The sequence below is a fragment of the Lutjanus erythropterus genome, chromosome 14 (genome assembly GCF_056507025.1).
Source record: "Lutjanus erythropterus isolate fLutEry1 chromosome 14, fLutEry1.hap2, whole genome shotgun sequence".
Classification (NCBI taxonomy): Eukaryota; Metazoa; Chordata; class Actinopteri; order Lutjaniformes; family Lutjanidae; genus Lutjanus; species Lutjanus erythropterus.
Genome location: NC_139330.1, coordinates 16841190 through 16858339, shown reverse-complemented (window position 1 = coordinate 16858339; position 17150 = coordinate 16841190). Strand labels below are relative to the sequence as shown.

Sequence of the window (17150 nt, the reverse complement as noted above, 5' to 3'; positions counted from 1 at the left end):
CTTGAATCCTAACAGCCTCTCCTCAATCTCTAATGGGTCTCCAAGGAAGTTTGAAGACGTGTGTATCTATTCTTAACTCGACAATACAGACACACAAACACACTCATATAAAATATAAACATGTTAACATGCATACACAACCGAAATCAAGCACATCAACTGAACCACTCCAACAGAAAAGAGTGAGAAATCATACACTGTAAGGACCTCACAGCGCTCTTACATTGAAACACTGAAAAAGCGTGCTTCCTTCCTGGCTGAGAGTGTAAGTAGTGGTTTATGTGTGTTTCTCTGAACACGTGAGAATTTCCTTCATTCATTGAGTGAGCGTTTCCTGTCTGCGCTCAGTGTCACATAGTCAACACACAAAAAACACTAAATAAAAAGCAAAAACAGTGACAAAGGAGGCCTAATGGGTGGCAATAAACCTGATATGACTCATGAATTTGAGCTTAATCAACTATAAAATTAAACAGATTAACCCTTTTTTACAAACCACACAGTAACAATACCATTGGTACTGCAGCCAAACAAGTAAAGCCAGTCAAATTACAAGTTACGACCCAAGGCTTACAAGCACTCCACTTCTCTGTTAAGCAGTCAGAAAACAGCAGGTGCAGAAATATGGCTGTCCAAGCAAGAGAAGGGCAAGCAAAGAGGCTCTTCATACAGTAAAAAAAAAGACATGCGAGTGGAAACAGAAGAGGGGTGTCTGTTACTGTGGAAACTGACCTCTTTATTGCTGATTTTGTTGTCACATCCTTTAAACCCACCTGGAAAAGACAAGCCAAACACTCACAGAGAGAAGCCCAGGTCCTGAGTGATTCAGTAGGAACAATAACAACACGACCAGCTTCCAAATAAAGCGCTCCAATCAGCTAAATCCAGGGTGGCAGAGAGAGAGACAACGGAGGATAACCTCTAGATGAGCTCCACTGTAGCTGACCCATCTGCAGCAAGACAATAGACCCCAGGGAGAACACTCCGGCTGCCTTTACCTTGTCTGTCCTCGGAGGAAGCCCCTCCGGTTTAGGCAGCATATCCCTAAAAGGTATTGGTGGCCATCTTGCTTTGCCTTCCTTCAGCCTTAAAAGAAAACGCTGGCTACAGTAGCCGTGCGCAGGGCAAGCTCCTGGGTGTCATGACTAGGGTGACTGTGAGCTGCTGTAGCAAAGTGCTGCTACAGCAGATGCGCACACACTCACCGCACACACACACACACACACACACACACCTCACAGACATATAGACACACACACAAACGGGATGCCTTTCGCAGATGCAGACAGAGCCTCATCAGCCAATGGCGTGAGGACCTTAGCGGCTTGTAAATTATCTTCCATGCCTAGACTCTCCTAAACAAAGGATCCCCTATGTGGGCTTTTTACTCCAGCCCTACACACATGGATTGGACGCAAGCTGTGGAATGGATACTGCACACATGCTGGATCTGGATCACAGAAAAACAACTCCATCACCGCTGAGATATTAACCCCTACGGCAACTCACCAACACTGGTTCTGGGGATTTTCACTGAATTCCTTGTCCCACTGCTGAAAGAACTGATTAATAATCAATGACGTATACAGAACATCTAAAACTGATACAAAATTATCATTTATTTCATAATTTAAGATTATTAATTTGAGGATAATCTGATTAACTGTTTAAATCACACATCAGATTATGAAATATATATTTTCCCTCCTTTATATCAATGTAAATTGCATATCTTTGGGCTGATCTTTAAATTTTCAAGAATTTGAAAAGCTTGGGCTTTAGATTTTGATGGAAATGATTCCTGCTGGTAACTGTGTTAAATTTGACTCCTTTAGCAGCAGAGAAAAGATGGACTATGAAAATCTGTGTAAATGTTGCAGTCCATCCTATCAGACACAGTATGAAACATGCATATCATTCCATGCATTTTAAAGGACCAGTTAGGGTTCAACTCTTTTTTTTTCAGTTAACCGGTCAGGCAAGTGGGCCAGAGGTGAACTTGCCAGTGAAGGCAGTTTTTCTTGCCCCTGTACAAATTGTCTTATTTACTAGACATTATCAAATAAGAACCCTGCCAGTGTGTAAGATTCACAGGGATTTATTGGCAGACAAAGGCAGAAATTGAATATAATATTCATAAGTATGTTTTCATTAGCGTATCACCTGAAAATAAGAATCCCTTAGCATGAGCTGTTTTTATCTACAGAAGGTGCGGGTCCTGTCGCCATGTTGCACTGCCATGATTCCACAGTAGCCCAGAACAGACAAACCAAACACTGGAACTAGATACAGCCTTTCACATTTTGCACATCTCACAGCCACTGTAGGTTCTCCTATACACTTGGGAGGAGAGGGAGAGGTGAAGTGTTTCCTAACTCACCGCTAGATATCATTAAATCCTACACACTGGTCATTTAAACAATTACAAACAGTGGTATCCACGTGGCAGCATAATTTTCTGCAGCCCTCTAATTCCCACATGATCTACAAACATTGTGGAGGACTGTGGTGGGAACAAGGAAGAGGATGTTCACAGCATCCACTCCTCTCACTCTCTGCCATCCGCTCCCAAAACCTTTTTCTCTTTCTGAACAAATCCCAGAGGAATCAGTCGTGGTTAGAGAAAGAACAAGGAGACAGAGAGCAAAAGACAAAGAGAGAAAAATGTTATGACAGAGTAAAGAACTCCCCCCTTTTAAAGGCAACCATGTGGCCAAGACGCTGAGGTCACACCAGGACAAGGAAACATGAAGGCAGCCCGAGCCAGTGCCTGTCGGTAACACTCTAGCAACCAACCTCGGCTGTGTGTTTGACTGTGGAAGCAGAGAGCGTGCAGCTTAATCCAGACACAACAACAAAAACTATACCAGTGTAGTGTCCAACATGCAATAAACATCAGGATAAATAAAACAAATCAACAAGCATGTCATAGTGGAAGATGAAGTCACTATTAACAACAATAATGTCAAAATCTCAAAAGGATTTCATAAACATGTTACACCCAATTGGCCTGATTGAAAGCCAATATGGCACATGATTAAACATTGTTTATAAAAAGGAGAAGTTGAGTCATCAGTTCAGTGAAAGCCAATGAAAAATACAGTAATAGTTTATGCACAACTGTGACAACATTAACACGTGTCACAGTTCATTTATCAACATGTAGATTAACATTTAACTAAACTCCATGGCGCATTTCTAAAAATGAGAAGTATAAATTTGCAGTCCCTGTCCCATGGCTGCAAGGCTGTTTTTTTAATCATACAACAGAGGCCAACAGTTAGTCACAGTCAGTTAGTCAGTTAGATGCTTATAACTTATCATAGTCAAACTCCTGCATGTTGTGGCTTCATGCTTACGTAGTCTCATGGCAAACAGTTTCGAAGACCAGTGCCTTGGAACAATGCCGGACAGTGAATGTCTTAAAACATTTATCTATGGTGCTGGCTGCTGAGGGCAATTATTTTTCTCTCATTATTTTGATTTATTTTTCAGAATGAACAACTTCAAACAGGCTGTTCAGAAACCATATCCTTTAAGCAGGTAGTTGCAAATTTAGTACACTTCAAACAATACATGATTAGCATAAAAACATGTAGTATTCAACATACCGTAAGTCATTTCCCCCCAGCAGTAATAATGACAAGTTTCCTTACACACTCCAAAACAAACACAGAGGTAGTCTAAACACTTGTAATATACACAAGGCATGTGTGTGGCTCGCTGGCACAAACTTTGTCCCCACAAAATAATATTTCTTCAGCACTGTCGGAAAACCTCAGTCCACAATACAACAACATATTCTCAGCTATTTTAATCAACATGAGGATTAGTGCCTGCAAATCTTGAATTCATATTGCCCACCCATGTGAACATTCAGTAGATTTTAAAGTTCTACCCAGAAATAGTAGTATGTAATTACACTTGTCAAAACATGCACAATTCAGTCATTCACTGAACTGTGTAATTTCTTGACTAGAAGTGATTAATGCAATAGGCATGTTCATGATGGTAACTGATTTATCCCTACTTTTGCACTAATCAAATTGGGAAGCGCATTACCTGAGTTATTACAAATTAAATATTTTCATATTCATCGTGGCAGGTATGTGTGAGCTCTCCTTTGAAATGGGAGGTCACAGGTAGTCTGACAGGTTTGACACATACGGCAAACTCAACAAACTAGACTGTTAAACAGGTAACACCAATCCAAACACAAGAACAAGCCTGTGGAAGATACACACCTACCAACTGTTCCCATTTAACTCAACTGACCTATGCTGCTGAATCACTAAATTTTTAACTACACAATTCAACAGCTAGATGTAATTAAATGATACAGAATGTGACTTCACTCGCCTAAAAATGGAAACAATTTTCAGTTTTCCCTCTGGCTATAACATTAGTTTAAACAAACAGTACAGCACTTACTGGCTCATGTAACCTTTGATTGTCTGGTATCAAGACAGGTATTTAAATGCAGAAAAACTATTGCACAGTTCCTCAATGTTAGACTCTTTATTACCATATAATGTATAAAAACATGTACACTATAGTACATCTCCATAAAAACACTTTATGGAAAAACTTAAAAACATAAGAGTTTTAAATTAAGTATGAACTTAATTTCTTGTACCGTGCTTCTAAGCCTTCAAAACAGTCCTCCCGCAGCCACTCCACTCCTCCATCCAAAAATCCTCCACAACTACTAACAATATTCCATCATACTCTTAATTTTCAGCTCTTTAAGTGTCCCATATGTTTTTCCCTTTAACGAGCTGCCCAGCTCTCGTTAGGAACAAGTAGTCTGGACATTAATCACCTTAAGCTGCAGTGCATGAGCACGCAAGTGAGGTAAAGAAAGTCGTTTTGCACCATGGTCATAAACTGTCTCTGACACATCTGGAGGCTGACCCACTGGAGACTGGCCCAGTGATGGAGCCGTGCCAAAGGCGGTTGTTGCCAGTAGTTGTCATTACTGCCATTACTGCCGACGCTAATGTAAACTTGTCTCTCATTTGCATGGAAATACTACAGATCTTTGATGAAAGGCAGTATTTTTCTGGGAGTTTCTCCATTTCTCTTTTCATCAGGTGTGACTTTCTATGCATCACGTTGTGTGAAAAGTAGCATGGATAAAGCAAGGGTCAGATGAAGAGGGTGGTGGTTTCGGGGGGTTGGAGGTGCTGAGGTCAGTGATTACAATCTGGGACAGTGACGACAACCACATCACCACAGTACTGCAGTCATGTGATGCCCACTGCGGGGTTGAGCTTATTATCGTCATTACTGCAAATTTAATTTTTAAGGGTCAATCTCATGTTATTCTATTGTGTGTTTGAGATCGGAGATCAGGTACACACACAACAAGTCAAAAACAGCCCCTGACTGAATGACAAGTCAGAAACACAGCCTCTGAGTGGTCGACACTCAACCCAATGCAATTGCTCAACATGGAAAAATGTATAAATAAGCAGAGAGGACATTCAGTGTTGGACTTATTATTATGATTTTTTTTTACCATGTCTCTAAAAAAGACACTACATTTTAAAGATGTATTACAAAACTTCTGAAAGGGATATGATCGCACCGGAGTGGAAGCTGTAAAAGTACAATGCTACAGTTAGCATTTGCTTAACATTAGCCTTTGCTGCTCAGCTTACTTTGAGGTTAACCTCCTTCACTTTTTCAGCAGCTGGAAAACAACAGACAAGATATTTCTTGGTCTTGAGAAGCAGCAGTGTCTATTAACACACACACACACACACACACACACACACACACACACACACACACACACACACAGTAACCTCTACTGTACATTTACTGCCAGATTGACAACTTACTGCTAAATTTAAGTTTCTGCCATGAGCAGCAGAGGTAGTTTGCTGTTTGTGACCCTTCCCTCATTTGTAGGGCACACACACATTACACACTGCCATATTCCTTAAAGGAGCTATGCTACGCTACGCTACGCTTATAACAGTGTCCTTCAAGAAAGTCAAATTAAACGTAATTATTTGAGCAGTTGCAGTAAACCGCCATCCCGCAGGAATATCTTGCTTGTTACCACAGTTAGAAAAAAATATCCATACTGTCACAGCCTTATCACAATCATGGGAAAATGGGAAAACATAGCTCCATGCTTGGACTTGTCCCCATATTGCCCATCCAGTCTAGTCATGCACAACCCCTCTTACAATCACACAGACTCATACACCTCTTTGCACAGGTCAAAGCCCAAAAGACCAGCCCACACATGCATTTAGAGACTAAGAATAACTAGTGCTAATCTATATGCAAACATCCACATTAGCATTTGGATCCTGTGGAGCCAGAGCGAGGCAGTGTGATGAGAACCTTGAAACCATAAAGTCTGTGTTACCTGAGAGGACGCAGCAGTATGGTTCATATTTAGCAGACCCTAGAGGCAGCTCACATATCACACTAGTCACTTTTCCAAGAGAACATCTGGGGACTTTGACTAAATATCGACACAATAGCTTTCTGCATTCTTTTCTATTAAAATGCATGTTTGTAGCTTTCACACTTTAGTACTTTTGTAACCCATGGGTGAGGCTATTTTAAGGACACAATGGATTCACATTCAAAATTCCATTTCAGTGTGTTATGTAACACACTACAAATCTCACTGCTCGAAGGAAATGAGCACCATTCAACACCACACCCTAAACCCACATGGACTCAATTTAAGGGCTGACAGTGGTTGGTCAGCATGAAGGTTATAGCAGGTCACTCCAGCTCTGACACCTCCAGGAGAGGAAGGATGAACTTTAAAACCTGTATGGATCAACAAAACGTCCTCTTTAATCTTGTGCCTTGTTTGTTTTTTCATGTATTTCTCTGTGTCTATACCTGCTGAGTTTGGTCAGCAGATATCAATACAAACATTTGTACAAACAAACAATGCAGTATATCTACTCTTATCTTGGTTCTGTAGTGTTGAGTTAAGGAGCTGCTGTGGCTAAATATGTAAAAAAGTGTTTCACCTTGGGAAGGACACAAGGGAAAGGTGAGCGGGTCCATCGGTTTATGTAAACACTGACACACACGCACACACACTGACCCAAATACACACACAAACACTGTGCAGGCAGAGCAGCATGGGGCCCCCAGATCCTCTCACAATGAGGCTTACTTAAGTTTGTGCTAGTAAAACATGCTGAGTGGGCATGTTGGCAATACGATGACTGCACGTGTATATGCATGCACTCACACACACACACATATACACACACAAGCAAACCCCAGTGGTACATTAAAGAGTGACTGCACATACTGTACAGCAAAGGGCAGAGCTGAGAGGATAATGAATGATGAACAAAGGGAAAATAGATGAGGAAAAACAATAAACAACCACATGAACTCATTACAACTCAGTGGATGGCATTCTGAGGTAGAATATCCTCAGAAATAATGACACCTCCTGCTCCTCATGTATATAAGCTATATTCTAAATTAGGCAGGTCAGGTTGATGCATGACTAAGCTCTGGTTTCTCCAGAAGGAGGCCATTGTGTGCCCTTGGTAGGATTTGAGTGGCATTTCTTTTGGGGGGCAAAGTGAGGATTTCTTTTCACCCAGAGAAACCAAGTGGCACGACTTCAAAGCTTGTCCAGGGACTTAGAGCCTTACAACAGTCAGGACACGGCACAAACTCACAGATGCAAAGAACCTAAAAGGGCTCAGGAGTGGACCATTAATGCTATCAAAGTTTAATGCTACAAATGTCTTGATGAATTACAACTATTATACATACTAAAACACATAAACTGCAATGTTTTTACACCTCTTTGTAACGCCGTTGTTGAAGAAAATGAATTGCAAATAACTGACATGTTAATGTACATTAAAGCAAACAGATAGCATCTGAGCTAAAATCATTCTATCACTGTCTCTCGTTGGATTTAAGTCTTTAACCTGGCACAACTTAGGCCATACATCTGCTCTGATGTACAGTGGGCTCTGGCCAAATAACTGAGCCCCAAATCAAATAAAACAGATATTTCCCCTCGTCTACAGAGCCTTTTTCTGGGCCACTACCCAAGCCCCGCAGCTATTAGAGATAACTACCTCACAAGGGTTGTTTTAAATTTAATTGGCTTGGACCGAGTTAACACAAAATACAAAGCAGCCTTAATCAGAGGCAAGCTCTCGTAATAAAATGTGTGCGTCTGTGCCGAGGATGAGGAGAAGTCCGAGGAGTGAGAGTAGGCTAAAGCGCAACGCACTCTGCTTGGTCATAATGAGTTGGCTCTGGCAAAATGTTGGCAGTGTGTCTGACATTTCACGAACCTTCCTCGCTACCTCGTTGGCCCCCTTCTGGCCCACACATTTACGTCATGAAGAGGAGAAAAAAAAAGAGCATGTGGATGTGCATCTGTCCTCCAGCTCATTGCCAGAGTGCCCACATGCATATGTGGAGGCACCTGCACTAATTTTTGTGAAAGGAGATTTCTTTTTCAATGACAGACCAAACTCTATCATGGCTTATAAAAACAGTTTGAAGACTTTTTTCATATTTACTACAAATCATGTACACTACTGACAATTTTCTACAAGTCTCTTCTTACCTCTCAGGCATCCAGTTTTTTTTATGTCACTACAATACAACAGTCAACTTGAAGAGAACTGAAACCGGTTTGAGATAGATAATGCAATTTCATATCTTTCTTCCTCGTAAGAGTTGTGGTTTTTTAGCTTTTATGTTCAGTGAAAGATATGATCTCTGCATGCATGAAAGGTATGTAAGAGTCAAAGCTGAAAAGGAAAAATGTTCTAAATTTGTCTGCAGTAGATAGTTACTGTGATTTCTAGAAAAGAAAGGTAGAAATGAGTGAGTCTGTAATCATAACTGTACAAAAGCATACAAAAAGTGCAATCACACTTAATAGACAGCGGAAAATAGGGCTGTCAGTATGTTTAGAAGGTGCTGGATTATTTACACAATATTATATGTTTATTATTAAGATGATATAATTCAGTAATATTTTTGGTTAATACTGTTTTTCCTTGAATAGGAATAACAAATCAACAACATATTGCAAACATATTCAAAACATCTAATATTCTGAGGGAAGCATTAGTGACTTATTGTCAGTTTTAAAAACGTTGATAGATTTTTTTGTTCTTATTCTATTTGTATGGTTTTGTTTCAATGTGATATATACAGTATAATTCACTATTATTTTTGTGAGATTGCTTTTGTTCAACAGGGATCAATAAAACTGAATTGAGGATGTGAAATGTGTACTAAAAAATTTCTTGTTCTCAATACTGTTTCAGAATCTTTGTAACATTTTAAATCCCCAAATTTCCAGTTAGTTGCATGGGATAAAGTTGCTCACAGTGTAACAGCACAGTGTAACACAGTGCCACAACATATACTGTGTGTTTGTTTGCCAAAAAAGAGATAACACTGACAGTAAACAAAGTTAAAGATGAATTTGACGCATTCAAATTTTCTATAAATAGCACAATAATATTGTTATTGTGTATTCTTTTAGCCACAATAATCGTGCAGTGACAATCTGATATTGTGACAGCCCTAAATGTGACTCATATTGTTTCCACCCTGATGATTAAAAAGAGGCTTACTTAGTAATCACAAACTAATAGTGCTATTGCTGACATGATTTTATTTGCAACACAAACGAACAATTACCTCACTGGATGGATTGATTTACAGAGATAACACATGTCATTTTGCCATGTTTGAGGTGCTCATCCATTGCAGACACCTATACGCTGCTGCTGACCCACTATGAGCAGGACAACCTGTGTAGTTTAACCTAATTACCTGGATGTAGGTTACCGAGTTCAAAGCCTTAAACCCTTAATAGTGTGTGTCTGCTGGTTATCTCCACTAATCCTTATTACGACCCTGAGAATACTCCAACAGACAACCGTGGCAGGTCAAAGGTCAACACCAGACAATGAGATCGCCATGGCAACCGTCTGTGCCAAAGACCTCCACTGCACTGTGTGTCTGAGAGGGGGGAAGAGGAGTTCAGACCTGACAGGAGCGTCTGCTGAGACAAATCACTCTCACTTTACATTAAGCTGGTTCCCTTTGAGAACAATGAAACCGTTTTGCTGCATAATGGCCACACGTACAAGCTGTAAAATATCGTCCTGCAAATTAGGGCTCAGTGGTATAGAGAAACTCAAGTATCACAATAATATTTCTGACATCGATTTTTATTGTCACAATATTGTAGGGATAAGTAGTGATGTTTTCACAAAATATTAAAATATATATATTAAGATTTCTGATATACAATCATTAGTAATGTCGATGTAATGCCTACATGGGTGAAGGCAAATAATAAAACAGCAAGAACAGACTGATAAGTTCAGGAAATGACATCACTTTACTGTAATGCAGCCTATAAAACCAGGAAAAGACAACACTTATGCCATATTACCATTTAACAATATTCAGTCTTACTGCAAACACAAACATACATACACATTTATCCATGAACATTTAACACCATTTAACACAAACATACAGGTCACACGCAGCTCTGAATATCTGTTAGAAAGCAAACAGTCACCACTGGGTACTGCAGGCTGCCTGTCCTCCCTACCAGAGCGCTGTCTGAGTGTTTTTCCTGATACATGTGTTATCTCAGCTGGGCAACTCCTCTGGCAAATGCATTGCAGCAGAAAAAGGAACAGTGGAAGAAGTGCTAGAGATAAATTAGTTTGCAGGAGGAGCTGCTCTGAGCTGGCTAACTGACTGAAAACATGCAGGCTACTATTTGTGAAAAGTATAGTGTCCATTTGCAGCTATATTACACTGAACTGAATGTTTCCTTTGCTAAGTAATTACTTAATTTAATCTAAAGTTTAAAAATAACAGGCTAGCTAGCTTTCTTTGCTGGAATTTATGAAATACCGAGAAAAGGGCCTACTATGCAGACAAGCAGAGACAATTTGCAAATACAAGTCTTCATATACATGAAGCATCAAAATTTCAGTGTAATGAACTAGTATGACAGCAACTAGGATGTAAACATTTCTACTGTAAATCAACTGAACTGACTGAGAGTCAACTGTTGACACAACAGGTCACTTCCTCTTTCTCCAAATGCTGATGATGGTTGGTATAATGTGTGTTATATTATACTTAGTTGTACTATTTTGCTGAGATGTAAATGTTAAAAAAAAATTATCTGTGAGTGCTGTCATCTCCATTGTCAGTCCTTAAAAAAGTGAGTCAGTTATGCAGCCTGCAGCTCTAAACATGTCAGGACTGTTTCCGTCAAATTCACTCAACTAATACAGGAGCTTTTGCACTCTATGAACTGTAGTATTTTGGTCCTAGTGTGTATGTGTTAGTGTGTGTGTGTGTGTGTGTGTGTGTGTGTGTGTGTGTGTGTGTGTGTGTGTTCAGGGCCAGGTTTCAACCTTGTCCACGAGGGGGCCATCAAGCCTGAGTGAAACCAGACATTTTTAAAAGGAAAGCTCCACTTTCACTCTCTATCTTCCAAACACACAAACCATGGAAGGTCATCTTAAGCTCCCTTTTTATAGATGAACTTAATACTGCTCAGTCTGTGTGTATTTTTGCAAGTGTAGTGTGTAAAACCAAATCAAACCACAAGCACACCAACCATAGTAGCTCACTATGGTAAAACCAGAAACAGAATGCACATGCCACTACATGAACTCGTCTTTGGCCTCTGTCCCTTTTTTCACAATCTCGTGGAGTTACAAACATTCGTTGAAAGGGTGTGTGAGCTTGATCAGCAAGACTGGCCTGCAAGTATGGCAACATCATTACTCACAGTACAAATACACATAAAGTACACCTTCTTCATACACTCACTGTGTGGTTTCTTGAGTTATACATTCGCATACAACACATGAGGTAACTTTGCTCCACCTGTTCTGCATCTACAATTAAGTTTAGGATGGGTTTGGGGATTTAACCTACAGCTTATCATGATGATAGCTATCCTGACAGTGTTGGCTTGCAGCACTTGTTGCAGGTTCCACCCCTGTAGTTGCACAGAATCAAACAAAAAACTGTTCTCAAACCACAAAAACAAGTATTTCTATAAATACATGTAGGCCAGTGTGGATGTGTACAACTGGATCTGTTGCTAAAACGACAGTGGATCTGCACTTCTGTCATTTTACCTTCAGCTGTCCTCTAACAGCAGCAGGCAGTGCACACACATATATTAAAAAAAATCACAAACAAATACACTATATGTGTATCTGACTCTGAGCCACACACACTGACCCACATTTCAGGGTATTCCAAATAACATGTGTGTAAATCCCTGCCTGGCTTGATCTTTCCCTCCTCACCCCCTCTTACTGTATGCTAAAAAATAGGGGACAAAGGTCAGCACTCACTATTAATACTGCAGGTGTTATATAATCAGCCCTAATCTGCTACTGCCACTGCTACAACTCTGCATGCATGCGTGCACACACTAGCCCACACAGCCACATGGACCCTCACTCACAGTTGTTCATGAATGCAGGGCCCTCCCCCGACACATGGACACCACTGTGAACTATGTATGTACATATGTAGCTCTAGCAGCCAGCTGCTGTAAGGAACTCTTATTCCCACCTGCCAAAACTAATTCCATCCCTTCACAAATGTGTTATAGATGGAAACATAATCAAAAATGTGCGATTTAGCTAACACCTCATCTGAACAACTTTAACAGTACGCTTACCCTTTTGTTTGGATATCACATGGCATAATAAATGACATAAATGTCTGGAAGGGCTCAGTCATACAATTGTTAAATCATAATTTAGTTGCTTTTTGTGAGATGACATAAATGTAAACCAATGTTTTAAATGGACATATGGTATTGTCTGATATCAATCACAGGCTCCTGAATTGAATCAAATCGAAATCGAACTGTTATCCAAAGAATCAATATAATATTGTACTGATGAAACTTGTGATTTACACTCTTCATTAACACATCATCACATTTGAAGTTGATAGTTGTTTGACTTGTTAGCAAGCAGATGCTTGTTAACACTTATTTCCAGCAGTTAGCAACAGTATCACTGATCTGAAGTTTTGCTAACTGCGTCTATCGAGAGAAGCTGCAGATTCAGGTGATAATTCTCTGTAAGTTAAACACTTTGAGTGGCCCCCTTTGCATTGCCACACTGTAATTTGACAGAAAAATATCGATTAGTCCCTTTAAAATTACTGAGCAAAATTCCTCGCTTAACCAGAGTCCTGGGTGTTCATTGTGTTACTGGGTTCTCTCTCCTAAAATATGCATTCACAATACCGTTCAGTGCCACTGTGCAAAAACATCCGGCTCAAGTTGGCTTTAATTACATACCCATACCCATCCACACACACTGGTATGCACACAAACACAGTGGCCATGTGCAGCTCATAAAATAGCTTATTCTCTTGCTTGCACCAAGGATGACACACACACACACACACAACAGACACATACTCCAACCACGTGCTGAACTGCTGCTGGTCATGTGACAGCGCCTTCCTCTTTACCATGGGGCATCACCAACACTTACAGTGCATGTGCATTTAAACCTGATCGCTACTGTCTACACACACACACACACACACACACACACACACACACACACACACACACACACACACAAGCACTTCCTCTTTTTATCACCCAACACATTCCCCAACATTTAACAGGAAGACACCATGAACTTCAGTGGACAGCATCTGTTGAAACCAACCGCAGAAAAATGTGAATCACAATTCGAAAGTGAAACCTTCCGTTTTTACTGTTTGGCTCTTTCAACTCTCCATCTTTGCTGCTACCAGTGGGCGGCTGGGAAACCTCGGAGATCAAAAGCAATGCCGTCAGACAGTAACAACCACTCTTTTTTCAGTTTCTTCAGATCAGCTGTTTGCTGATGCAAAAAGAAGCTGCTGTAAATTCCCACTCTAATCATCGTCTAATTTTACCTCCTTGTGGGAATGAACTGAGGACCTGTCTGCAATAAAACCGCCTGTGATGTGTTGTTATTGAATGTAATTAAAATGCATGCTGTGTAATTTGAACCTCACCTGTGCAGCAGAGAGATGGAGTGGAGATGAAGGTCTTCTCCTCTTCAGCTCCACACACTTCCTCAGCTTACAGATCTGGTGGCCAGTCCTGCGGTTGAGGCAGCAGCTGCACTGGCCACAGCTGATCTTCCTCAGGCATGGCTCACACCTCCCACACCTGCTCCGCTTCTTCCTTTCCTTCTTCTGTGGTTTCCGAACAGTCCAGGAGGGCAAGCAGGCTGCCTCGGGCCCCCAAGATCCAGGCAGAACAGAGGGGGTGGGTTCACCATACCCTGTCTCTGATTCAGTGTCGAAAGAAAAAGAGGAGCGGGTGCTTTCTGAGCTGCAGGAGAAGGTGGAGGTACTGTCCAGAGAAGGAGTCAAGATCTTTGGCACTGAGTCCGACTCTGGCACCGTTACCACAACACTGAGGTTTGGTTTACGCTCAGCTGTAACAGCATCAGTGTTCAGCTGAGGACCTACTGTCAATGACAGCGAAGATGTCTCTTTCTGGCTGTGGCGTTCCAATGGCTCTTGATTGGATTCAGTATCTTTGGTCTGCATCTCTGCTGGTGTGCAAGCTTGTCTTTCCCCCTGAGGAGAAGGGACCTCTGGGATTAGCAGTTGGTGTGATTCCCCTTGGCTTGAATCCCTCCAGCTCCTAGGTTTGAGGGAGTCACTACGGATAATAACCGGTGTATTTCTTTTCACTAGAACGGTCTGCAACATCAGGGCAGTTTCAGCAACAGCTGGGGACCCTGGGAAATGAGGTTTAGCACCATGAATAGTAGATTGCATGTCTGTCTTACCCTGGCTCAGAACCTCTAGCTCAAGTGACTCTGAGGTGGAGGGGGCTTTGGTGTCATTTGAGGTAGCTGTGTTGGAGACAGGTAGCACACTTACAGGTGATTCTGACTGTGCTGTCAGTCCACAGTTAGAGTGAGGTGGATCGGGAGGTTGAGGGGCTGGAGTGCTGGGGCAGGAGTCAGTAGAATTGATGCCAATATCATTCTCCTTTTCTTTTCCCCCCCCCTCAAAATTACCCAGCCTCTCAACAATCTCCCCCACAGTATCATTTTGTCTCTCAACTACTTTATCATCCTCTAAACTCTCTCTTCTCTCGTGATTTATCTTCTCTCTTCTGTCAGTGACAACAATCACTTTTTCATCTGTCCTGTTCTCTTTCAAGTCTAACATGATACCTTCCTCTTGTTTGTCAATACACACATCTTGCTTACCATCACTGGCAGCATGATCAAACTTATTTCCAAGGACTGGCAAACTGTCATTTCCCTCACTGCTGCCCTGCACCCCTGGTGAGCCGACACTCGTTAGTGCAGCAGTCTCAGAGGAGCTATCTTTACTTCTGTCACTGCAGACTTGTAGCTGTCCATCAACATCATCACACACACGAGCCCCTGTCACACACCTCAGGTCACCTTCACTGTTATGGCTGACAGTCTTATTGTCTTGTTGGGTGATAGTGCTGTCACAGCTGCCCTGAACACAGTCTTCCAGTGTGTCGTTACACGGTGGTGAATCTGCTTTAAGAGGGCTACCCTCTTTCGCATTGTTGACTCCTAGACCCTTATCTCTGAAGCTTGCAGGAACCTCAAACTCAGTTTTTAGGGATACTGGGAGGATTTCTTCGGCATTACAGAGGTCCAGTTTCTCATTTTCCTCATCAGGAGTTGAATCGTTGATGCTGGTGCTTGATGGCTGATTTCTTGTGTTTATTTGCTGTGATGCTGCTCCTTTCCTTGTGGTTCCTCTGCTATTCTTCCCTCCTCTGCAAGGTTTAGGAGGCTGGCAGGGAGAAACAGACACATGCGTACCCCGCAGGGACTTCCTTCGCCCGAGGGGGTCTTGTAACTCACCACAGTGGTCAGGCGGATTGCTCGGCCGTCTAAGCCTTGCGGATCCTGTTACATTTAGAGCATGGTTAACTGTGCCAAGGGACCTCCCAGGGCCCTGACCAGCAGGCCCGCTAACCCCTCTGCCGCGGGGGCTTCGTCCTGACTGCGCCTGGGCCCTGGCTGTTGACCTTCTGGGTTCTGCAGGTGTTTTCTGGGGCTTCTCTGTGGCTCTTCCTCTTGGTTTATTTGAGTTACAGGTCTGCCTCTTGGTGCTGATTACTTTCTGGCCATTTTTCCTCTGAACAGGTGTCTGTCTCCTGGTGGATTTGGTAGAAGCAGGCATGGCTGAGGGTGTAGAAGGGAGGACTTCTGGCAGCCAGCATGGGAGCCAGGTGAATGCTTATCTTTTGCTTAGCACACAATTTTTTTTCTTTTTCAATATTTTTTAGTATTCCTCTTCAATGTTTTATTCTTGTAAATTATGATGCTTTTGTTATTGTGTAGTTGCACTTCATGACCTATAAAGACAGTAAAGAAAAAATATAAAGTCTCAACACCTTTAAAGGTATTTTCAGACAGTAACAAACACTCTCAGTAACTTCAGACATAATTTGATAACTGCTAACATTGTTGTACAATAGCTATAAAAAATACAGTTACAGTTTTCTTTACAGTTTGTCTGTTGGACACTTTTGCCCCGCCTGAAATATACACTCAGACGAGAAAGTGCTGACAGGTAAAAGACAATAAAGAAAATTCAAGGCGCTTATACATGATGGAATATTTTGAATAAAGACATCATAACACCAGAAGAACTATAAAAAAACAAATACCGTAGCTTCCCGTGTGGCTATCACGGCTTTAACAGTTTAAAGGGCAGGCATGTTGAGGAGTGGGCTCTGGCCAGAGGTCGGATCCTGTTTTCGTCTTTTTGACTGGCGGAAGAGGGGGTTATTATCGCGTAAATACGCCTTCAGCGTCGCTGTTTGTTATTATTTTTGCACTTGACCGCTGTCATTTAAAGCACCGTGCAGATATGGGTTGTTTTGTTGCCCGAGAGGTTTTATTTACACGTTTACGGCAGAAATGCTTTACATACCAGAGAGAGACAGTTGGACTGTCTGAACTGCTAATAATACTCCGCTCCAGCGAGACAGCGAGACCTTGTATTGGTTTCCCTCCTCGGCAAATATAGACAGCTGGCAAGTTCAATCCTCTCACGACGATGACACATGGACATGT

At 41.6% G+C, this 17150-nt stretch overlaps 1 protein-coding gene across 1 annotated transcript in view; it reads right to left on the bottom strand.

Annotated features, from left to right (window-relative positions):
* tet1 (tet methylcytosine dioxygenase 1) overlaps nt 1-16251 on the bottom strand; it is a 34697-nt gene extending 18446 nt beyond the window's left edge. The window contains exon 1 of the mRNA XM_084735357.1: nt 14074-16251. Within this exon, the coding sequence (XP_084591483.1) occupies nt 14074-16251 (2178 nt within the window). The remainder of the gene's footprint in view (nt 1-14073) is intronic.
* Between the last annotated feature and the right edge of the window lie 899 nt (nt 16252-17150).